The following is a 25,487-nucleotide window of genomic DNA, read 5'->3' as shown; positions in this document are numbered from 1 at the left end:
TCTGTGCTGGATATACCACTGTGAGGGCTGTGCTGGATATACCACTGTGCGGTCTGTGCTGGATATACCACTGTGCGGTCTGTGCTGGATATACCACTGTGCGGGCTGTGCTGGATATACCACTGTGCGGGCTGTGCTGGCACCCAACACCATGTTGCAGTGCAGGAGATTCCTGCAACAGTCCGAGGCGTATCTAGGGGAAGCGGGGCGGGGGAAGGTGGGGGGGTTGCGGGGGCGGGGGAAGGTGGGGGGGTAGGGGGGGGTAGGGGGGGGGCCCATTTGGAAGTTCGCACCGGGGCCCATAACTTTGTAGTTACGCCACTGCAAACACCTCAAACTTTGATTCATCTGTCCATAACACTTTTTTCCAATCTTCCTCTGTCCAATGTCTGTGTTCTTTTGCCCATATTATTCTTTTCCTTCTATTAGCCAGTCTCACATATGGCTTTTTCTTTGTCACTCTGCCCTGAAGGCCAGCATCCAAAGTTGCCTCTTCACTGTAGACGTTAACACTGGCGTTTTGTGCGTACTATTTAATGAAGCTGCCAGTTGAGGACCTGTGAGGCATCAATTTCTCAAACTACAGGCTCTAATGTACTTGTCTTGTTGCTCCATTGAGCAGCGGGGCCTCGCACTTCTCTTTCTACTCTGGTTAGAGCCTGCTTGTTCTCTCCTCTGAAGGGAGTAGTACACACGGTTGTAGGAAATCTTCTGTTTCTTGGCAATTTCTCTCATGGAATAGCCTTCATTTCTAAGAACAAGAATAGACTGTAGAGTTTCACATGAAACTTCTTTTTTTCTGGACATTTTGAGAGTTTAATGGAACCAACAAATGTAATGCTCCCAGATTCTCAACTAGCTCAAAGGAAGGTCAGGTTTATAAGTTCTCTAATCAGCCAAACTGCTTTCAGCTGTGCTAAAATACTTGCATAAGGTTTTTCAAGGGTATTCTAACCATCCATTAGCCTAATTACACAGCAAACACAAAGTACCATAAGAACACTGGAGTGATGTTTGTTGGAAATGGGCCTCTATACACCTATGAAGATATTGCATTACAAACCAGACGTTTTCAGCTAGAATAGTCATTTACCACATTAACAATGTATGGAGTGTATTTCTGAACCATTTAATGTTAGCTTCATTGGGAAAAACTGTGCTTTTCTTTAAAAAATAAGGAAATGTCTAAGTGACCCTAAACTTTTGAACAGTAGTGTAAATGTAATACATTATCACGCAGACATATATAACATAAACAATGCCCGATAGAGGAATGCAAATTTAGATTTTTTAATTAATTTATCTGTAAATTCTTCCCCCCAAATTGCATACAGACTTGCAGTCCCATCAACACCTTTATACACTCACTGGCCACTTTATTAGGTACACCTGTCCAACTTCTTGTTAACACTTAATTTCTAATCAGCCAATCACATGGCGGCAACTCAGTGCATTTAGGCATGTAGACATGGTCAAGACAATCTCCTGCAGTTCAAACCGAGCATCAGTATGGGGAAGAAAGGTGATTTGAGTGCCTTTGAACGTGGCATGGTTGTTGGTGCCAGAAGGGCTGGTCTGAGTATTTCAGAAACTGCTGATCTACTGGTATTTTCACGCACAACCATCTCTAGGGTTTACAGAGAATGGTCCGAAAAAGAAAAAAAATCCAGTGAGCGGCAGTTCTGTGGGCGGAAATGCCTTGTTGATGCCAGAGGTCAGAGGAGAATGGGCAGACTGGTTCGAGCTGATAGAAAGGCAACAGTGACTCAAATCGCCACCCGTTACAACCAAGGTAGGCCTAAGAGCATCTCTGAACGCACAGTGCGTCGAACTTTGAGGCAGATGGGCTACAGCAGCAGAAGACCACACCGGGTACCACTCCTTTCAGCTAAGAACAGGAAACTGAGGCTACAATTTGTACAAGCTCATCGAAATTGGACAGTAGAAGATTGGAAAAACGTTGCTTGGTCTGATGAGTCTCGATTTCTGCTGCGACATTCGGATGGTAGGGTCAGAATTTGGCGTAAACAACATGAAAGCATGGATCCATCCTGCCTTGTATGGAGCATCTTTGGGATGTGCAGCCGACAAATCTGCGGCAACTGTGTGATGCCATCATGTCAATATGGACCAAAATCTCTGAGGAATGCTTCCAGCACCTTGTTGAATCTATGCCACGAAGAATTGAGGCAGTTCTGAAGGCAAAAGGGGGTCCAACCCGTTACTAGCATGGTGTACCTAATAAAGTGGCCGGTGAGTGTATATTCTATTTGTTGCTGTATTTATAAAAAATAGCATTTTAATTGATAGCCAGCACCAGCCTCTTTAGCTTGATTGATGGCTTACCATCTGTGTGATGTCAGACACCAGCTAAAGAAATCAGTGAGTTATTAATCAAGCTAAAGAGGCTAGTGGTGGGTATGGATGCCACCTCAGGAGGCAGAGCCTTAGAAAGTGCTTTGTCACACTCTATCACTTAATGCTTCATTTAGCATATGCACTAATTTCTCAGGAATGCAGCAACATATATAAGACATAAATGTGCCACTTGATTTAGCATTAGGGGAGTGCAGGGACAGGCTCAGGTTTGAGCTCAGGTGGTGACCATCCCCCATTTCCCTATCTGTAGGGCCTTCCTTTCTCCATTTCCATCCCGTTGTGTGTGTGTTGCGCCGTCTGCTGACCGACCCCCTGTGGGGTTGTTATTAGTGTTGAGCATTCCGATACCGCAAGTATCGGGTATCGGCCGATACTTAGCGGTATCGGAATTCCGAACTTGCCGCGTATCGGATACCGGAATCGGAAGTTCCCAGATTCAAACTGCACAAATTCAGCCAATGAGAATGATTCCAAGTGTGGGCACATCCTGTTCAGCATGGAGGGCATGAAACTACTGGCATAGCTGTGATTGGCTGCTGAAATGATGTCATGATGCAGTTTAAAAGTTGCTGGCGCCATTTTGCGCTCACTCTGCTGTGAATTCAGTTAGTGACAGGACGCTGTTTGCTGACTGAGGGCCAGTTTAGAGATAGCGATTTGCTTCTTTGTGCTTTTCAAAGGCTAATTTAGCAACCGCTGTGTTCACCTACTAATCACCTTGCTTTTGCCTTGTAGCGCTGTTTTCACAGCGATCTGCAAGGTCTGTGTGTGTGTGTGTGTGTGAGTGCAGCCCACTCTCTAGTCTGAGTGCAGCCATAGGCCATCCATAGCTGGTTGTATTCAGTTCAGGGAGGGTGGTTCATTGCCTCATACTGTTTTTTTTTTGTTTGTTTTTTTCAAGTAGTGTAGTCTGCTGCTCATTTTTTCCAAAAATTCCTATTAGTGTCTTTCCACCCGTCTCCAGCTAACTTGTGTAAAAACACTACATAGGATAACGTAGAGGAGGGTTTTTGGGCCTTGCAGCGCCGTTTACGGCTGTCTGCACGGTCTCCGTGTGACTGCAGCTCGCCCTGTAGTCTGTGAGCAGCCATAGCCTGGTTGTCTCCAGCTCAGGGTTCTTCACTGCGTCATACTGTAAAATTAATTTTCCTTTTGTTTTAAGTAGTGCAGGCTGCTGCACATTTTTTCAAAAAATTCCTATTAGTGTCTTTCCACCCGTCTCCAGCTAACTTGTGGAAAAACACTACATAGGATAACGTAGAGGAGGGTTTTTGGGCCTTGCAGCGCTGTTTACGGCTGTCTGCACGGTCTCCGTGTGACTGCAGCTCTCTCTGTTGTCAGTTCAGTCCCCAAAAAATAAATAAATAATAAAGTTCACCAAACACACCAGTGACACCACTTAACATATGTGTAGGCCACATTAGCTCATATTAAAGTCTAGTCCACACTTTAGAAAATTAGTGTTTCTTATACCTGTTACGAGTTGTTCAGGAATAAGCACACAAAGCCGTTAGTACTTTTCTGCTTATCTTTATCAGTCAACCAAGATGAAGAAGGCAGTGAGTAAGGCACGTGGGCGTGGGCGCGGAGCAGGGAGAGGACGTGGGGATTCTGTGCCTGCTGCAGGCACCGGTGATTCATCAGCACCCACTTTCACCAGGGAACAGTCCTTCATGCGCAGCTTTGTCGCAGAGCGCCGTACACCGCTGCTGCGTGAAGAACAAATTGAAGCCGTTGTCGGATGGATGGCAGCTAATGCATCAACTTCAATTAGTGCCACATCCTCTCAGACACAGAGCACTGGAGAGCAGCCATCTGTCTCTTCACCACCTGCCAAACTGCCCAGGCAGACAGAGAGCCCAGGACAGAAGCCGTCTCTACTTCTGTTCTCTGAATCTCTTGGCTTGGAAACAGGGGGCCAGCCAAGCAGCATTGGAGAAATGGAAGAAGAGGCAGGGTGCAGTGATGCCCAACAGCTTTTTCTCTCTTCCTCTGAAGAGGCGGGTGGGCCAGTGCTTCCGGTCACCACATCGCAGGCCGCATCCGCTGATGATGACACTCAGGTGCCACTTTCTGGTGCGTGCTCTGCTGCTGAGACTACCCAGGAGGAGCAGTTGGGGGCAGAGGGTAGTGTAGATGATGAGGTCCTTGACCCATCTTGGCGTGAGGGACAGGAAGGTGGTGGGAGCAGCTCTGAGGAAGAGATTCCCCGTACGGCCCAAAGAGGGAGAGGGAGGGGGAAGACTGCGGATCCTGCAGCCTCCGCTTTGGCACCCGTTAGGAGCATGTCTCTTCCAAAAGCCAAAAAGGGCGCTCCCAAGACTTACAGTGCCTGGGCCTTTTTTGACACAGTTGCAGATGACATTTGCTATGTCAAATGCAAGGTGTGTCATCACAAAGTCAAAAGAGGTCGAAATGTCAGCAGCCTCAATACCTCCAACATGTGGAAACATGTGCGGACCAGGCACGCGGCGTTGTTAGAAAAACACACTGAAGAGCTAGGCCAACCAACAGCGGCAGCTACCACCTCTTCAGCTCGTGTTGCCTCTTCCTCCAGCTCACACGCAGCTGGTTCGGCTTCCTCCCAGGATCGCCGTGGAAGAACCTCTGGCCCTGTTGTCCAGAGACCCGCTGTAATTCCACCCGCAGCACCACTTTCCCAGTCATCCACACACTCCCAGCCCAGTGTACAGCCATCGGTAGTACAGGCATGGGAGAAAAGGCGGCCTTTCTCGTCAAACCACCCACGAGCACAGGCTCTGACTGCAGGCATTGCCAAACTTCTGTCACTGGAAATGCTGTCATTCAGGCTGGTGGAGACTGACAGCTTCCGTGACTTGATGTCATTGGCAGTCCCACAGTACAATGTGCCCAGCCGCTTTTACTTCAGCAGGCAAGCCGTCCCTGCCCTGCACAAGCATGTGGAGGGACACATAAAACACGCGCTACTGAATGCCGTCAGTAGCAAGGTCCACCTCACCACCGATGCGTGGACCAGTCAACATGGACAGGGGCGATACCTTTCCCTCACTGCCCATTAGGTTAATGTCGTTGAGCCGGGTACAGATCGTGCGAGTGGCGCAGGACGTGTCCTGCCCACTCCAAGGATTGCAGGAATCCATTCTGTACGCATTGACTCCTCCTCTTACACCAGTTCCTCAGAATCATCGCTGCAGGAGCCGTCACAGTCCACCTCCACATGGACCCGTGATGAACGTTTACCTGTTACGACCGACATGAGCACAGCCGTGGCCAAACGTCAACAGGCCGTCTTGAAATTAATTTCTTTGGGGAATCGAAGCCACACAGCGCAGGAGCTCTGGAATGCCATCAAGCAGGAGAGCGATGTGTGGTTTGTGCCAGCGAATCTCCAGCCAGGCATGGTAGTGTGTGATAATGGCCGAAATCTGGTGGCAGCTCTGGGCCTCGGCAACCTCACTCACATCCCATGTCTGGCACATGTGCTCAATTTGGTCGTGCAGAGTTTTTTGAGGGACTATCCGGATCTTGATGCACTGCTGCACAAGGTCCGCCTAGAGTGTGCTCACTTGCGGCGTTCCAGCACGGCAAAAGCGCGCATTGCGGCTCTGCAGCGCCGACACCACCTGCCGGAACATCGCATCATATGTGACCTACCTACCAGGTGGAATTCCACGTTACATATGTTGGAGCGGTTGTGTGAGCAGCAGCAAGCTGTAATGGAGTACCAGCTGCATCAGGCGCAAAGAAGTCGCACTCCGCGCCGTTCAGACTTCACAACCACAGAGTGGGCCACTATGAATGACGTCTGCCAGGTTTTGCGTCCCTTCGATTATTCCACGCGGATGGCGAGTGCAGATGATGCACTAGTCAGCATGACTGTCCCCCTTATCTGCCTGCTTGAAAAATCACTGCAAGCGCTAAGGGATGATGTTGTGGAAGAGGTGGAGGATGAGGATTCAACATTTCCATCATCTTCTGGACAGTCAGCGCCACGTGGTTCCTCACAAACGCGTAGGCAGGGGACAGTTTGTGAGGAGGATGAGGAGGAGTCAATGGAGGAGGAAGACATCCGTCCAGAGGAGGGAGTTACACAATTGTCCAGTACTCAGTGTGTACAGCGAGGGTGGGGTGATGACGAGCGGGCAGAGATCACGCCTCCAGCAGGGGACAGCGTTTCTTGGGCAGTTGGCAGTCTGCAGCACATGGTGGATTACATACGGCAGTGCCTGAGAAACGACCGCCGCATCGCCCACATTTTCAACATGTCTGAATATTGGGTGTTCACCCTCCTCGATCCTCGCTACCGGGACAACGTAGAAAGCCTCATCACACCGTTGAACCGGGAGCGAAAAATGCGGGAGTACCAAGACACACTGGTGAATTCCATCATCTTCTCCATTCCAAGTGAGAGAAGTGCTGCTAGTGCATTACAAAGCAGCTCAGTGCGTCCAGGCAGTGGTGGAGGCTCTGCACAAAGAGGGAGCAGAAGCAGTGCCTCTGCCCAAGGCAAGAGCAGTATGGCCCAACTGTGGCACAGTTTTCTGTGCCTGCCACAAAAGTCAACACCATCACAGACGGCTCCAGTCAGCAGGAGGCAACGGTTCCGTCAGATGGTGACAGACTACATGTCTTGCCCTCTTGCTGTACTCCCAGACGGCTCTTCACCTTTCAAGTTTTGGGTCTCAAAGCTGGATACATGGCCAGAGCTAAGCCAGTATGCATTGGAGGTGCTGGCTTGCCCTGCGGCTAGTGTATTATCGGAACGCGTCCTTAGTGCTGCAGGTGGTGTACTAACTGACCGTCGCATGCGACTATCCTCCGATAACGTTGACCGGCTTACTTTCCTGAAAATGAACAAGGCCTGGATCTCGCAGGAATTTGCCACTCCTCTTCCTGATTAAATAATTAGGTGACTGTCTACGTTATCCAGGTCTCCTGTTGTGTTCATCTTTCTACCACCTGAACTTAAATTCCTGGGCTCCAACACCGCCAGTTGAGGCTCAGAAGTGTCGTCTGCACAGTCAAAACATACGACCCAGTGTTATTGGGTTTCAGTAACGTCAGCTGATCCCCAGCTGTGCAGCCGGCAATGTGTCCTGCGACCGCCACGCTGACACAACAACTGAAATGTAAGGGAACCTGTCCCCCCCCCCCAAGGCGTTTGTTACTGAAAGAGCCACCTTGTGCAGCAGTAATGCTGCACAAGGAAAAGGTAGCTATTTTTGTTTAGCTCCTTGCACACGCAGAACTTAACACTTATAAAATGTGTCCACTGATACCGTAAAACCGTCCCGGAGGTGGGACTTTCCTTCGTAATATGACGCAGTACAGCTGTCATTCCTACCCCCTTGGCGCCGTGCCCCGGCTCCTCAGCATTGTTTAAATCTGTCCCGGAGCCTGCGCTGTTATGTTATCCCTTGGCCAGGCACACTTAGCGATGCCCATCTTCTGACATTATTTGGTGTCAGGCTGGCTGCGCCTGTGCGGCCGCGCTGGCCGAGAGCCCGCCTCGCATTGTCTTCTGATTTCATCCCACTGGGGGCCTGAGATCCATGGACATGCGCAGTGCATATCTGAACCTCCGCCTCTCACTCATCTCCCTACGCCTTCTTCAGACTGTGCGCCGTCAGCTGATCCCTAATAGCATGCCACGGCCGTGACACCGCACAGTCTGAAGAAGCCGTAGGGAGGGGAGTGAAAGGCGAGGATATGCACTGTGCATGGCCACGGATCCCAGGCCCGCGGTGGGATTACATTAGACGACACTGCGAGGCGGGATCTCGTCCAGCGCGGCCGCACAGGCGCAGCCAGCCTGACACCAAATGATGTCAGAAGATGGGCAGCGCTAAGTGTGCCTGGCCAAGGGATAACATAACAGCGCAGGCTCCGTGACAGATTCAAACAACGCTGAGGAGCCGGGGCACGGCGCCAGGGGGGTAGGAATGACAGCTGTGCTGCGTCATATTACGAAGGAAAGTCCCACCTCCGGGACGGTCTCACGGTTTCAGGGGACACATTTTATAAGTGTTTAGTTCTGTGTTTGCAAGGAGCATAATGAAAAGAGCCACCTTTTCCTTTTGCATCTTTTGTGCTGCACAAGCTGGCTCTTTCAGCTACAAACGCCTTGGGGGGGGGGTTAAAGGTTCCCTTTCGACTTTCTCCAATCAGGCTTCGGCCTACATTGTGTTCCTCTGCTTCTCCTGCTGTCCCTGGGCTCCAACACCGCTAGTTGTTGCCTGGTAGTGCTGTACGCACAGTCCCAACAGTCCCTCCTCTGTTATTGGGGTTCAGTAACGTCAGCTGTTCCCCAGCTGTGTGTGTGGCAATCCCTCCTATCTCCTCCTCCTCCTCCTGTCCCTGGGCTCCAACACCGCCAGTTGCTGTCCAGAAGTGCTGTATGCACAGTCAACAGTCACTCCTCTGTTATTGGGGTTCAGTAATGTCAGCTGTTCCCCAGCTGTGTGTGTGTGGCAATCCCTCCTATCTCCCCCACCTCCTCCTCCTCCTGTCCCTGGGCTCCAACACCGCTAGTTGTTGCCTGGTAGTGCTGTACGCACAGTCCCAACAGTCCCTCCTCTGTTATTGGGGTTCAGTAACGTCAGCTGTTCCCCAGCTGTGTGTGTGGCAATCCCTCCTATCTCCTCCACCTCCTCCTCCTCCTCCTGTCCCTGGGCTCCAACACCGCCAGTTGCTGTCCATAAGTGCTGTACGCACAGTCAACAGTCACTCCTCTGTTATTGGGGTTCAGTAATGTCAGCTGTTCCCCAGCTGTGTGTGTGGCAATCCCTCCTATCTCCCCCACCTCCTCCTCCTCCTCCTCCTGTCCCTGGGCTCCAACACCGCTAGTTGTTGCCTGGTAGTGCTGTACGCACAGTCCCAACAGTCCCTCCTCTGTTATTGGGGTTCAGTAACGTCAGCTGTTCCCCAGCTGTGTGTGTGGCAATCCCTCCTATCTCCTCCACCTCCTCCTCCTCCTCCTGTCCCTGGGCTCCAACACCGCCAGTTGCTGTCCAGAAGTGCTGTACGCACAGTCAACAGTCACTCCTCTGTTATTGGGGTTCAGTAATGTCAGCTGTTCCCCTGCTGTGTGTGTGGCAATCCCTCCTATCTCCCCCACCTCCTCCTCCTCCTGTCCCTGGGCTCCAACACCGCTAGTTGTTGCCTGGTAGTGCTGTACGCACAGTCCCAACAGTCCCTCCTCTGTTATTGGGGTTCAGTAACGTCAGCTGTTCCCCAGCTGTGTGTGTGGCAATCCCTCCTATCTCTTCCACCTCCTCCTCCTCCTCCTGTCCCTGGGCTCCAACACCGCCAGTTGCTGTCCAGAAGTGCTGTACGCACAGTCAACAGTCACTCCTCTGTTATTGGGGTTCAGTAATATCAGCTGTTCCCCAGCTGTGTGTGTGGCAATCCCTCCTATCTCCCCCACCTCCTCCTCCTCCTGTCCCTGGGCTCCAACACCGCTAGTTGTTGCCTGGTAGTGCTGTACGCACAGTCCCAACAGTCCCTCCTCTGTTATTGGGGTTCAGTAACGTCAGCTGTTCCCCAGCTGTGTGTGTGGCAATCCCTCCTATCTCCTCCACCTCCTCCTCCTCCTCCTCCTGTCCCTGGGCTCCAACACCGCCAGTTGCTGTCCAGAAGTGCTGTCCGCACAGAGCCAAACACCTCGCCAATGTGTTAGTGGGGCTCAGCACCGCCAGCTGTTCCCCTGCTGTGTATTCGGCAATGTGTACTGCGACCGCCACGCAGGCACAACAAGTTAAATTTAAGGGAACCTGTCCCCCCCCCCCCCGGGCGTTTGTTACTGAAGGAGCCACCTTTTGCAGCGGTAATGATGCAAAGGGAAAAAGTGCCTCTTTTCGTGGTGCTCCTTGCACATGCTGAACCTAACACTTATGAAATGTGTCCCCTCCTACCGTGATACCGTCCGGTAGGTGGAACTTTCCTTTGTGATGTGAAGCAGCACAGCCGTCATTCTTACCCCCTTGGCACCGTGCGCCGCCTCCTCAGCTTTGTTTGAGTCAGTCCCGGAGCCTGCGCTGTTAGGTTAGCCCTTGGCCATGCACACATTTTGCGCTGCCCGTCTTCTGACATCATTTGGTGTCAGGCTGGCTGAGCCTGTGCGGCCGCGCTGGACGAGATCCCGCCTCGTAGTGTCTTCTGATTTAATCCCACTGGGGGCCTGAGATCCATGGACATGCGCAGTGCATATCTGAACCTCCACCTCTCACTCATCTCCCTACGGCTTCTTCAGACTGTGCGGTGTCAGCTGGTCCCTAATAGCATGCCACGGCCGTGACGCCGCACAGTCTGAAGAAGCCGTAGGGAGGGGAGTGAGAGGCGAGGATATGCACTGCGCATGGCCATGGATCCCAGGCCCACGGTGGGATTACATTAGACGACACTGCGAGGCGGGATCTCGGCCAGCGCAGCCACACAGGTGCAGCCAGTCTGACACCAAATGATGTCAGAAGACGGGCAGCGCAAAATGTGTGAATGGCCAAGGGCTAACCTAACAGCGCAGGCTCCGGGACTGATTCAAACAACGCTGAGGAGGCGGCGCACGGCACCAAGGGGGTGAGAATGACGGCTGTGCTGCTTCACATCACAAAGGAAAGTTCCACCTACCGGACGGTATCACGGTAGGATGGGACACTTTTCATAAGTGTTAGGTTCAGCATGTGCAAGGACCATAATTAAAAGCTAAGTTTACCTTTTCCAGCATTAGTTCTGTACACGATGGCTCTTTCAGCTACAAACGCCTGGGGGGGGGGGTTAAAGGTTCCCTTTCAACTTGCTCCAGTGCAGGCTTCGGCCTACACTCTGCTCCCTCTCCTCCTCCTGTTGACCCTGGGCTCTGACACTGCCAGTTGGGGCCCAGATGTGCTGGCTGCACAGAGAAAAACACCAGCCAAAGTGTCAGTGGGGTTCAGCACCGCCAGCTGTTTTCCTGCTGTGCAGCCGGCAACGTGTCCTGCAACAGTCACGCAGACACAAGAACTGAAATTGAAGGGAACCTGTCCCCCCTCCCCCAGGCGTTTGTATGTTTCACAGCCACCTTGTACAGCAGTAATGCTGCATGTGTGCAAGGTGGCTCATAAACTTACTCCCCTTGCACACGTGGAACTGAACACGTCTAAAATGTGTCCTCTGTGACCATTAAACCGTCCCTGAGGTGTGACTTTCCTTTGTAATGACACGCTGCAACCCCCTTGGTAGCGCTGACCGTCTTCTGGCATCATTGTTTGGCTGCCTGCGCCTCTGCGGCCGCCCTGACCCACACAACGCCCCTCGGTGTCTTATTTATTTGGACTGCGAGGGTGTGATTGATGGGCTTCAGCAGTGCATATGTTCGCCTGTCCCTCATCTCCTTCCGCCTTCTTCAGACTGTGCGGCTTCATGGCTGTGGCGTGCGACAACGGATCAGCTGACGCCGCACAGTCTGAAGCGGGTATAAGGACCCGAGTGTGAGAGGCGAACATATGTACTGCGCCAGGCCAGGAATCCCAGCCCCGCAGTGTTTTAACAATGTTAAGACACTGCGGGGCTGGGATTCATGGTCAATGTGAACCGCACCGGCCGACATGAAATGATGTCAGAAGACGGGCAGCGCTAACAGCGCAAGGCCAAGGGATAACACGACAGCGCAGACTCCTGTACAGCAAATAACGACGCTCAGGAGGCCGCGCCAAGCACCAAGGTGGCATTTTTGCCAGCTGTGCTGCATCTCATTACGAAGGGAACTCACGCCTCCAAAACAGTTTGACTGCTTAAGGGCCTAAATGTTATACGTGTTTCTTTCTGCGTGTGAAAGGAGCATAATTAAAAGAGCAACCTTAGACTTGTGCAGCATTACTGCTGCCCAAGCTGTGGCTCTTGTAGTTTGTAACCCCTGAGGGGGGGTTAAAGGTTACCTTTGAAATCGGTTCAATTAGGCTTCGGCCTACACTCTGCTCCACCTGCAGAGCCCGGGCTCCAACACCGCTAGTTGCTGTCCGGAAGTGCTGGCTGCACAGAGCCAAACACCTTGCCAATGTGTCAGTGGGGTTCAGCAACGCCAGCTGTTCCCCTGCTGTGTAGCCTGCAACGTGTCCTGCAACAGCCACGCAGACACAACAGACCTAAAGCTGCCGCCAGTGCAGGCTTCGGCCTACACTCTGCTGCCTCTCCTCCTGCTGACCCTGGGCTCTAACACCGCCAGTTGGTGCCCGGTACTGCTAGCTGCACAGAGAAAAACACCAGCCAAAGTGTCAGTGGGGTTCAGCACCGCCAGCTGTTCCCCTGCTGTGTAGCCGGCAACGTGTCCTGCAACAGTCACGCAGACACAAGAACTGAAATTGAAGGAAACCTGTCCCGCCTCCACCAGGTGTTTCTATGTTTTACAGCCACCTTGTACGGCAGTAATGCTGCATGTGTGCAAGGTGGCTCAGAAACTTATTCTCCTTGCCCATGTTGAACTGAACACGTCTAAAATGAGTCCTCTGCGACCATTAAAACATCCCTCAGGTGTGATTTTCCTTTGTATTGACACGCAACAAGCTCCTTGGTAGCGCTGCCCGTCTTCTGGCATCATTGTTTGGCTGCCTGCGCCTCTGCGGCCGCCTTGCCCCACACAACGCCCCTTGGTGTCTTATTTATTTGGACTGCGAGGGTGTGATTGACGGGCATGAACCGTGCATTTCTTCGCCTGTCCCTCATCTCCTTCCGCCTTCTTCGGACTGTGCGTCTTCATGGCCGTGGCATGCGATAAGGGATCAGCTGACGCCGCATAGTCTGAAGCGGGTGTAAGAACCCAAGCGAGAGGCGAACATATGTACTGCGCCAGGCCATGAATCCCAGCCCCGCAGTGTTTTAACAATGTTTAGACACTGCGGGGTTGGGATTCATGGTCATCGCAAACCGCACCGGCCGACATTAAATGATGTTAGAAGATGGGCAGCGCTAACAGCGCAAGGCCAAGGGATAACACGACAGCGCAGACTCCTGTGCAACAAATAACGATGTTCAGGAGGCCGCGCAAAGCACCAAGGTGGCATTTTTGCCAGCTGTACTGCGTCTCTTTACGAAGGGAACTCACGCCTCAAAATCAGTTTGACTGTGTAAGGGCCTAAATGTTATACGTGTTCCTTTCAGCGTGTGCAAGGAGAAGAATTAAAAGAGCAACCTTTGACTTGTGCAGCACTACTGCTGCATAAGCTGTGGCTCTTCTAGTTTGTAACACCTGAGGGGGGGTTAAAGGTTACCTTTGAAATTGGTTCAATTAGGCTTCGGCCTACACTCCGCTCCCCCTGTCCTCCTCCTGCTGACCCTGGGCTCTAACACCGCCAGTTGGGGCCCAGATGTGCTAGCTGCACAGAGAAAAATACCAGCCAAAGTGTCAGTGGGGTTCAGCAACGCCAGCTGTTCCCCTGCTGTGCAGCCGGCAACGTGTCCTGCAACAGCCACGCAGGCACAACAGACCCAAAGCTGCCGCCAGTGCAGGCTTCGGCCTACACTCTGCTCCCTCTCCTCCTCCTGCTGACCCTGGGCTCTAACACCGCCAGTTGGGGCCCAGATGTGCTAGCTGCACAGAGAAAAACACCAGCCAATGTGTCAGTGGGGTTCAGCACCACCAGCTGTTCCCCTGCTGTGCAGCCAGCAACGTGTCCTGCAACAGCCACGCAGACACAAGAACTGAAATTGAAGGGAACCTGTACCCCCTCCCCCAGGTGTTTCTACGTTTTACAGCCACCTTGTACGACAGTAATGCTGCATGTGTGCAAGGTGGCTCAGAAACTTATTCTCCTTGCCCATGTTGAACTGAACACGTCTAAAATGAGTCCTCTGCGACCATTAAAACGTCCCTCAGGTGTGATTTTCCTTTGTATTGACACGCAACAAGCTCCTTGGTAGTGCTGCCCGTCTTCTGGCATCATTGTTTGGCTGCCTGCGCCTCTGCGGCCGCCCTGACCCACACAACGCCCCTCGGTGTCTTATTTATTTGGACTGCGAGGGTGTGATTGATGGGCATGAGCAGTGCATAAGTTCGCCTGTCCCTGATCTCCTTCCGCCTTCTTCAGACTGTGCGGCTTCATGGCCGTGGCATGCGATAAGGGATCAGCTGACGCGGCACAGTCTGTAGCAGGTGTAAGGACCTGGGCGATAGGCGAACATATGTACTGCGCCAGGCCATGAATCCCAGCCCCGCAGTGTGAAACACTGTAAAGACACTGCGGGGCTGGGATTCATGGGCATCGCGAACCGCACCAGCCGACATGAAATGATGTCAGAAGACGGGCAGCGCATGGCCAAGGGATAACGCAACAACGCAGACTCCTGTACTTCAAAATGCGATGCTCAGGAGGCCGCACCAAGGTGGTATTTTTGCCAGCTGTGCTGCGTCTCATTACGAAGGGAACTCCCGCCTCCAAGACAGATTGACTGCATAAGGGCCAAAATGTTGTACGTGTTTCCTTCAGCTTGTGCAAGGAACAAAATTAAAAGAGCAACCTTTGACTTGTGCAGCACTACTGCTGCATAAGGCGTGGCTCTTCTAGTTTGTAACACCTGAGGGGGGGTTAAAGGTTACCTTTAAAATTGGTTCAATTAGGCTTCGGCCTACACTCTGCTCCCCCTGCAGAGCCTGGGCTCCAACACCACCAGTTGGTGCCCCGAAGTGCTGGCTGCACAGAGAAAAACACCTCGCCAATGTGTCAGTGGGGTTCAGCACCGCCAGCTGTTCCCCTGCTGTGCAGCCGGCAACGTGTCCTGCAACAGCCACGCAGACACAAAGCTGCCGCCAGTGCAGGCTTCGGCCTACACTCTGCTACCTCTCCTCCTGCTGACCCTGGGCTCTAACACCGCCAGTTGGTGCCCGGTACTGCTAGCTGCACAGAGAAAAACACCAGCCAAAGTGTCAGTGGGGTTCAGCACCGCCCGCTGTTCCCCTGCTGTGTAGCCGGCATCGTGTCCTGCAAAAGCCACGCAGACACAAGAACTGAAATTGAAGGGAACCTGTCCCCCCTCCCCCAGGCGTTTGTATGTTTTCCAGCCACCTTGTACAGCAGTAATGCTGCATGTGTGCAAGGTGGCTCATAAACTTATTCTCCTCGCACATGTGGAACTGAAAACACGTCTAAAATGTGTCCTCTGTGTGACCATTTAACCGTCCCAGAGGTGTGACTTTCCTTTGTAATGACACGCTGCAACCCCCTTGATAGCGCTGCCCGTCTTCTGTCATCATTGTTTGGCTGCCTGCGCCTCTGCGGCCGCCCTGACCCACACAACGCCCCTCGGTGTCTTATTTATTTGGACTGCGACGGTGTGATTGATGGGCATGAGCAGTGCATAAGTTCGCCTGTCCCTCATCTCCTTCCGCCTTCTTCAGACTGTGCGGCTTTATGGCCGTGGCATGCGATAAGGGATCAGCTGACGCCGCACAGTCTGAAGCGGGTGTAAGGACCCGAGTGTGAGAGGCGAACATATGTACTGCGCCAGGCCATGAATCCCAGCCCCGCAGTGTTTTAACTATGTAAAGACACTGCGGGCCTGGGATTCATGGTCATCGCAAACCGCAACGACCGACATGAAATGATGTCAGAAGATGGGCAGCGCTAACAGCGCAAGGCCAAGGGATAACACGACAGCGCAGACTCCTGTACAGCAAATAACAACGCTCAGGAGGCTGCACCCAGCACCAAGGTGGGATTCTTGACATCTGTGCTGCGTCTCATTACCAATGGAACTCTCGCCTCCAACACAGTTTGACTGTATAAAGGGCTAAATGTTATACGTGTTTCATTCAGCGTGTGCAAGGAGAAAAATTAAAAGAGCAACCTTTGACTTGTGCAGCACTACTGCTGCATAAGCTGTGGCTCTTCTAGTTTGGAACACCTGAGGGGGGGTTTAAGGTTACCTTTGAAATTGGTTCAATTAGGCTTCGGCCTACACTCCGCTCCCTCTCCTCCTCCTGCTGACCCTGGGCTCTAACACCGCCAGTTGGGGCCCAGATGTGCTAGCTGCACAGAGAAAAACACGAGCCAAAGTGTCAGTGGGGTTCAGCAACGCCAGCTGTTCCCCTGCTGTGCAGCCGGCAACGTGTCCTGCAACAGCCACGCAGGCACAACAGACCCAAAGCTGCCGCCAGTGCAGGCTTCGGCCTACACTCTGCTCCCTCTCCTCCTCCTGCTGACCCTGGGCTCTAACACCGCCAGTTGGGGCCCGGATGTGCTAGCTGCACAGAGAAAAACACCAGCCAATGTGTCAGTGGGGTTCAGCACCGCCAGCTGTTCCCCTGCTGTGTAGCCGGCATCGTGTCCTGCAAAAGCCACGCAGACACAAGAACTGAAATTGAAGGGATCCTGTCGCCCCACCCCCAGGTGTTTGTATGTTTTACTGCCACCTTGTACAGCAGTAATGCTGCATGTGTGCAAGGTGGCTCATAAACTTATTCTCCTTGCACACGTGGAACAGAACACGTCTACAATGTGTCCCCTGAGACCATTAAAACGTCCCTGAGGTGTGACTTTCCTTTGTAATGACACGCAACGACCCCCTTGGTAGCACAGCCCTTCTTCTGACATCATTGTTTGGCTGGCTGCGCCTCTGCGGCCGCCCTGCCCGACACAACGCCCCTCGGTGTCTTATTTATTTTGACTGCGAGGGTGTGATTGACGGGCATGAGCAATGCATATCTTCGCCAGGCTGTCACTCATCTCCTTCCGCCTTCTTCAGACTGTGCGGCTTCATGGCCGTGGCATGTGATAAGGGATCAGCTGACGCGGCACAGTCTGTAGCAGGTGTAAGGACACGAGCGAGAGGCGAACATATGTACTGCGCCAGGCCATGAATCCCAGCCCCGCAGTGTGAAACACTGTAAAGACACTGCGGGGCTGGGATTCATGGGCATCGCGAACCGCACCAGCCGACATGAAATGATGTCAGAAGACGGGCAGCGCATGGCCAAGGGATAACGCAACAACGCAGACTCCTGTACTTCAAAATGCGATGCTCAGGAGGCCGCACCAAGGTGGTATTTTTGCCAGCTGTGCTGCGTCTCATTACGAAGGGAACTCCCGCCTCCAAGACAGATTGACTGTATAAGGGCCAAAATGTTGTACGTGTTTCCTTCAGCTTGTGCAAGGAACAAAATTAAAAGAGCAACCTTTGACTTGTGCAGCACTACTGCTGCATAAGGCGTGGCTCTTCTAGTTTGTAACACCTGAGGGGGGGTTAAAGGTTACCTTTAAAATTGGTTCAATTAGGCTTCGGCCTACACTCTGCTCCCCCTCCTGTCCCTGGGCTCCAACACCGTCAGTTGGTGCCCCGAAGTGCTGGCTGCACAGAGAAAAACATCTCGCCAATGTGTCAGTGGGGTTCAGCACCGCCAGCTGTTCCCCTGCTGTGTAGCCGGCAACGTGTCCTGCAACAGCCACGCAGACACAAAGCTGCCGCCAGTGCAGGCTTCGGCCTACACTCTGCTCCCCCTGCTGACCCTTTGCTCCAACACCGCTAGTTGGGGCTCTAGGAAGACAAGCTTGAATAGGTCCCCATCCTGGTTCCAGCACCGTCAGCTGGTTCCGGGCAGAGCCTTTGGCTTAGGTGCCTCCTTCTGGGTGTCCGAGTTCCACCAACGTCAGGTGGTCCTTGGTAGTGCTTTCAGGCACGGGTACCTCCTGCTTAGTAACCGGGTTCCAGTAATGTCAGCTGGTCCTCGGTAGTTCCATTGGCTCTTGGACCTTCGGCTACCCATCCGGGTTCCAGTACCGTCAGCTGGTTCTCGGCAGTGTCTTTTGCTCTTGTACCTTCTGCTCCCCATCCTGGTTCCAGCACCGTCAGCTGTTTCCGGGCAGAGCCTTTGGCTTAGGTGCCTCCCTCTGGGTATCCGAGTTCCACCAACGTCAGGTGGTCCTTGGTAGTGCTTTCAGGCACGGGTACCTCCTGCTTAGTAACCGGGTTCCAGTAACGTCAGCTGGTCCTCGGTAGTTCCATTGGCTCTTGGACCTTCGGCTACCCATCCGGGTTCCAGTACCGTCAGCTGGTTCTCGACAGTGTCTTTTGCTCTTGTACCTTCTGCTCCCCATCCTGGTTCCAGTACCGTCAGCTGGTTCCGGGCAGAGCCTTTGGCTTAGGTGCCTCCTTCTGGGTATCCGAGTTCCACCAACGTCAGGTGGTCCTTGGTAGTGCTTTCAGGCACGGGTACCTCCTGCTTAGTAACCGGGTTCCAGTAACGTCAGCTGGTCCTCGGTAGTTCCATTGGCTCTTGGACCTTCGGGTAGCCATCCGAGTTCCAGTTCCATCAGCTGTTTCTCGGCATTTTCTCAGCCTTCTTGTACCTTCTGCTACATTTCCAAGTTCAAGACCCTAAAGACGACGACCCGGAAGACCACCCCTAAGATGACGACGACACCAGAGACGACGACCACTGAGATGACGACGACCCTGGAGACGATGACCCTGAAGACCACCCCGATGACGACGACCCCGGAGACGACGACCCTGGAGACGACGACCCTGGAGACGACGACGACATGGGAGACCGAGAAGCAGAAGAACAAGAGGCTGCAGAACAAAGAGCAGAAGAACATTAAGCATAACACTAAATATCAGAGCAAAAGATATTATCTAAATTATAAGCAGAAGAAGACTAAGCAGTGTATGGGGGTGAGTCCGTTCCTCCTTGTGGTGCCCCTGGATAAAGCCTGATGCTGCAGGCCAAACTGAACGCGGACAAATGTAACTCTTTTGTGACAGGCAGAACGGAAGGTGTAATCTTCAAACTTTTATAGATAACAACTACGGGAATGCCTGTCACAAATAAGAATATAATGAAGAAGTTGAATATGAAGAAGATGATAGTTAAATAAAAAGAATATGAACAATGTAAAAAAAAAAAATTAGAGGTAGAAGAAGAAGAAGATGAATAAGGTGAAGATAGTTGATGTCAAAGAGGCTGATGATGAGGATAATGAAGAAGAAAGTGTGGGAGAAGTAAAAAAGAAGGTGAGTGGCGTGGAAGTAGTGAAACATCAATATCTGACAAAATAAAAATAAAAAATAACATAGTCAAAATCTTTCTAACGCCGAACGTCATAAAAAAAAAACAAAAAAACCTGCTATTCTATTTGTTTGGGCTAAACCTCTGTGCCTTTAATGTCTCCGCCACCTCCCCCAATACATCCTACATTATTCTTAGTTGTTTTCCTTCATGTAGAATTACCCTACAAGGAAAGAAAGGGTTTATTTTAATTCCGATATTTTCGTCCCATTGACTTGCATTGGGATCGGGTATCGGTATCGGATTAGATCCGATACTTTGACGGTATCGGCCGATACTTTCCGATACCGATACTTTCCGATATCGGAAGGTATCGCTCAACACTAGTTGTTATATATTCCGAGACAATCCCTAAAGTGATGTAAAGTAGTATTCAGTTAAGAATAAAAGTGCAATGTATATGTACAGAGTGTAAATAATGCAGTATCAAAAGAAAATACAAAAGAGAATATGCATTCACAACGTATGTACAATAAGGTGCCATGTGCAGAGTCACCCAGGTAAATTGGCTCATAGAAAAAGCATCATATGGGAAAGAGGACCCCCATATGTATCCTCTTGAAGCTACCTCTTGTGGTTATTCGCATGGGGTCCTCTTTCCCATATGATGTATTTTTATGAACCAATTTACCTGGTCATATGGGTTTCAGCCCAAGGCCAGTTTGTGGCCAAGGAAGCAGGTTCTGGTGCAATTGGTGCAATTTTAAACATTTTTATTGGTCTTCTTTAGGCTTTTGTGTTTATTACATAATGTTGAGATCAGGGTTTTGAGGAGGCCATATCTGCACTTCCAGGACTCTTTGTTTTTCTTCTTCATGGTGAAGATAGTTCTTACTGGCATTGGCTGTATGTTGTGGGTCGTTGTCCTGCTTCAGAATACATTTGGAGATAACCAGATGCCACCCTGGTGGAATTGCATGATGGATAAGTATCTTCCTTTCTCAACATTGAGGACACCAATAATTGGGCATTGTTGAGGTGCGTGGATGCAGTGGTCGGGCAGGAAATGATAGACACATCTTGTTTACTTCCCTTCAAAATTGGAAGATGTCCAGTAATACCATCAGCTCAGATCTGACAGCAACCAATGGTACCCAGCTACAGCAATCTACTGTCCAGCAGAGGTCTTCATGGAAGAATTGTGACTAGTGTTGAGCATTCCGATACTGCAAGTATCGGGTATCGGCCGATACTTGCGGGTATCGGAATTCCGATACCGAGATCCGATACTTTTGTGGTATCGGGTATCGGTATCGAAACAACATTAATGTGTAAAATAAAGAATTAAAATAAAAAATAGGGATATACTCACCTCTCCGACGCAGCCTAGACCTTACCGAGGGAACCGGGAGCCTTCTTTGCTTAAAATGCGCGCGTTTCCTGCCTTCTGTGACGTCACGGCTTGTGATTGGTTGCGTGCCGCCCATGTGGCCGCGACGCGACCAATCACAGCAAGCCGTGACGTAATTTTCAGGTCCTGACTGCCTAATTCTAGGCATTCAGGATTTGAAAATTACGTTACGGCTTGTGATTGGTCGCGTCGCGGTCACATGGGCGACGTGACCAATCACAAGCCGTGATGTCACGGGAGGCAGGAAACGCGCGCATTTTAAAATTACGTCACGGCTTGTGATTGGTTGCGTGCCGCCCATGTGACCGCGACGTGACCAATCACAAGCCGTAACGTAATTTTCAAATCCTGAATGCCTAGAATTAGGCAGTCAGGACCTGAAAATTACGTCACGGCTTGCTGTGATTGGTCGCGTCGCGGCCACATGGGCGGCACGCAACCAATCACAAGCCGTGACGTCACGGAAGGCAGGAAACGTGCGCATTTTAAGCAAAGAAGGCTCCCGGTTCCCTCGGTAAGGTCCAGGCTGCGTCGGAGAGGTGAGTATATCAATATTTTTTTATTTTAATTATTTCTTTTACACATTAATATGGATCCCAGGGCCTGAAGGAGAGTTTCCTCTCCTTCAGACCCTGGGAACCATCAGGGATACCGTCCGATACTTGAGTCCCATTGACTTGTATTGGTATCGGGTATCGGTATCGGATTAGATCCGATACTTTGCCGGTATCGGCCGATACTTTCCGATACCGATACTTTCAAGTATCGGACGGTATCGCTCAACACTAATTGTGACCAAAATACATCATACCCTTCAACATGGAGACAAAACCAAATGATTCAACTAGGTATAAAAATATAGTAACTCTTGTGCAGAACAATGACAGCAGGTACTGTGGTCTGAGGAGTCAAAATTTGAAATATTTGGCTGTAATAGAAGGCAGAATGATTGTGAAGGGCGGAAGAGGAGGACAATAATGGACTTATGCAAACAGTGAAGTACGGTGGAGTTACCTGGCAAGTTTGGGCTACATTTCAGCACATGGAATTGGAAATTTGGTCCAAATTAATGATGTCTCCAGTGCGATGAAATACAGGCAGATACCAAACCATCATGTAATACCATCAGGGAGGCATCTGATTGGTTTTAAATCTATTCTGCAGCAGGATAACGAGCCCAAACATACAGCCAATGTCATTAAGATCTATCTTCAGCGTAAAGAAGAACAAAGAGCCTGGAAATGAAGATCCGGCTCCACGGAGCCCTGATCTCGGCATCAGTGAGTTTGTCTGGGATTATATGAAGAGATAGAAGGATTTTCACAAGTGACATCCACAGATCTGTGGTTTGTTCTCCAAGATGTCTGGAATAACCTCCCTGCTGAGTTACTTCAAAACTATGCAAGTGTACATAGATCATTTGCTACTGTTCTGAAGGTGGTGGTCAACAAATATTTATTTTAGATTTCTCTATTGTTCATTCACTCTGCATTTTGTTACTTGATAAAAATAAACTACTAAAGGCCCCGTCACACTTAGCGACGCTAAAGCGATCCCGACAACGATACGACCTTCAGGGATTGTTGCTGCGTCGCTATGAGGTCGCTGGTGAGATGTCAAACAGTGAGATCTTCCAACGATCGCTCCTGCGATCTCACTGTTTGACATCTCACCAGCGACCTGTAGCGACCTGTACAACGATGTCACATGGGAGCTATTATGATGATTCAGTGTCTGAGTCGTCAACGAGGTCGTTGGTAAGGTGTCAAACACAGCGATGTGTGCTACCCAGCGGGACCTCAACGATCAAAAAAAGGTCCAGGCCATTCCGACACGACCAGCGATATCACAGCAGGGGCCTGGTCGCTGCTACGTGTCACACATAGCGAGATCGCTACTGAGGTCGCTGTTGCGTCACAAAACTTGTGACTCAGCAGCGATCTCGCTAGCGATCTCGCTTAGTGAGACGGGGGCTTAACACTTCTATTTCTGAATTCATTCTTACTTTGCATCATTTTTCTACACCAAAAACGTTTGCACAGTACCGTACACCACACTATGAACAGACCATTACTGACGCAGTTCAAGCTCATTGTATTGAACATTTTAAATTTTTTTAGTGCCTTCTGGCACAACAAATATAGAGGCAAAACCACACCCATAATTGCTAAGGCATGCATACGGCAACATTCAGACCACTCCGTACCAAGCCCCCTATAAGCTCCATACATTCAGATCGCTCCATACAACTTTCTGGTGATAACAGCCAATGCTACAAGTTTGCCTCATTCCAATTTCAGCCATCCATGCTGTGGCCACAAGTAGCTGGGATTACGGAAACAGCCAGGCCAGCTGCGCTACACTGTTGCGGTCACTCCCATTCCCTTAGATAAGAATTACCAAAAAAGTGGCAGCACAACCATCTTAGCTTTTTCAGGCCAACCTCTGACTTATATGGGATAAATGGCTGAGATAGGAACACCACTTAAAAAAAAAATCTTACTTTTCATTTAATGGCATATTTAACACATTTTTGCTAAAGAAATATACTTACCAAACTTTGGCTAAATCTCAAATATCTGATTTACGAATGCATAGGCAACTTTCAATTTTGGATAAGAATGAGTCAACTGAAGACAAGACTTGCCAGTACGGGGTTAGACCTCCATAGTGGGTTGTTATAGTATTATGGGGATGTATTTCTGGCACCTTAGCTCTGATTAAATGATGTAGAAATGCTTGTCTACACTGCTCTCTACAGACATTACATATCTCCCCTATAAATAATATCATCTATATACCTTCCTCTGTCTGGTGGTGCTGGCCTCGGCAATGCTGCTGTCCTCAGATTTTCTGAAGTGTAAAGAAAAGTGACAAAAATGCAATAAGTCCAAGTTATAATGGAAGAGCTTTGTATTTAAGAAAATACTGAAGATGAATTCTTACATCTGAGCCATTTGTTCATAGTCTTTTTTAATGTCTGTAGGGGAAAAAATAATGAAAGATCAGCGAATCAGGCTAATAATTAGGTGAAATACAATGTTACATATGTTGACTTGCGTACAATCAGTTGCTTTAAAATCATTTCATATAATGCTAATATCGTGAATATTAACCCCTTTACCCCCAAGGGTGGTTTGCACGTTAATGACCGGGCCAATTTTTACAATTCTGACCACTGTCCCTTTATGAGTTTATAACTCTGCAACGCTTCAACGGATCTTGGCGATTCTGACACTGTTTTCTCGTGACATATTGTACTTCATGATAGTGGTAAAATTTCTTAGATATAACTTGCGTTTATTTGTGAAAAAAAAGGAAATTTGGCGAAAATTTTGAAAATTTTGCAATTTTCCAACTTTGAATTTTTATGCCCTTAAATCACAGAGATATGTCACACAAAATACTTAATAGGTAACATTTCCCACATGTCTACTTTACATCAGCACATTTTGTTAGGGAGTTATAAGGGTTAAAAGTTGACCAGCAATTTCTCATTTTTACAACACCATTTTTTTTTAGGGACCACATCTCATTTGAAGTCATTTTGAGGGGTCTATATCAGTGATTTTCAACCAGTGTTCCGCGGCACACTAGTGTGCCGCGACACATGGTCGGGTGTGCCGCTGGGAAAGTTCCCCAAACTATGGTGCCCCCTCCTTTCTTCCCCGATCTCCTGTCCGCTCCCCTCCTACCTCCTGTCCGCTCCCCCGGTCCTCCTGTCCGCTCCCCCGGTCCTCCGATCCCCCCCCGTGTTCCGATCCCACCCCCCCATACTTACCTAGCTCCGATGTCCCTCCCGGTGTCCGGCCGTCTTCTCCATGGGCACTGCCATCTTGGAAAATGGCGGGCGCATGCGCAGTGCGCCCGCCGAATCTGCCGGCCGGCAGATTCGTTCCTATACATTTTGGTCGCTGTGATAAGTTCTATCACAGTGATCAAAATAAAAAAAATAGTAAATAACCCCCCCTTTATCACCCCCATAGGTAGGGACAATAATAAAATACAGAAAATATAATTATTTTTGTTTTTCCATTAGGGTTAGGGGTAGGGTTAGGGTTGCATTTAGGGTTAGGGTTGCACTTAGGGCTAGGGTTGCACTTAGGGTTGCACTTAGGGCTAGGGTTGCACTTAGGGCTAGGGTTGCACTTAGGGTTGCACTTAGGGTTGTACTTAGGGTTGCACTTAGGGCTAGGATTGCACTTAGGGCTAGGGTTGCACTTAGGGCTAGGGTTGCACTTAGGGTTGCACTTAGGGTTGCACTTAGGGTTGCACTTAGGGCTAGGGTTGCACTTAGGGCTAGGGTTAGAATTAGGCTGGGGTCACACATGGCGTAAGACAATACGCCACGTATTATACGTCCGTACTACGGCCGTAATATGGAGAAATGTTCCCAAAATATTGATCCGTAGTCAGGGTGTGTCAGCGTATTTTGCGCATGGCATCCTCCGTATGTAATCCGTATGGCATCCGTACTGCGAGATTTTCGCGCAGGCTTGCAAAACCGACATCTAATGGATTTATGTGCTCAAATGTTCATTAAAACATATATACAGTATATATATATATATATATATATATATATATATATATATATATATATATATGTCATTGAGACACATATATATATATATTCTGTATTTAGATTTCATTCAGCGCGATATCTGTGAACAGCCGGTAATTCAATTGCCGGCTTTTCATTTCTCCTGCACAAACCCGACAGGATATGAGACATGGTTTACA

General features: G+C 50.2%; 1 protein-coding gene across 1 annotated transcript in view; it reads right to left on the bottom strand.

The window, feature by feature from the left end:
• EMB (embigin) overlaps positions 1-25,487 on the bottom strand; it is a 73,582-nt gene that overhangs the window by 6,640 nt on the left and 41,455 nt on the right. The window contains exons 8-9 of the mRNA XM_077285327.1: positions 23,691-23,724; positions 23,546-23,597 (exon numbers count right to left, since the gene is read on the bottom strand). Of these exons, the coding sequence (XP_077141442.1) occupies positions 23,546-23,597; positions 23,691-23,724 (86 nt within the window). The remainder of the gene's footprint in view (positions 1-23,545; positions 23,598-23,690; positions 23,725-25,487) is intronic.

This window comes from Ranitomeya variabilis, chromosome 1 (assembly GCF_051348905.1).
Source record: "Ranitomeya variabilis isolate aRanVar5 chromosome 1, aRanVar5.hap1, whole genome shotgun sequence".
Lineage (NCBI taxonomy): Eukaryota > Metazoa > Chordata > Amphibia > Anura > Dendrobatidae > Ranitomeya > Ranitomeya variabilis.
Note: the sequence above shows the minus strand (reverse complement) of the source record. Positions and strands in the feature narration are given on the sequence as shown.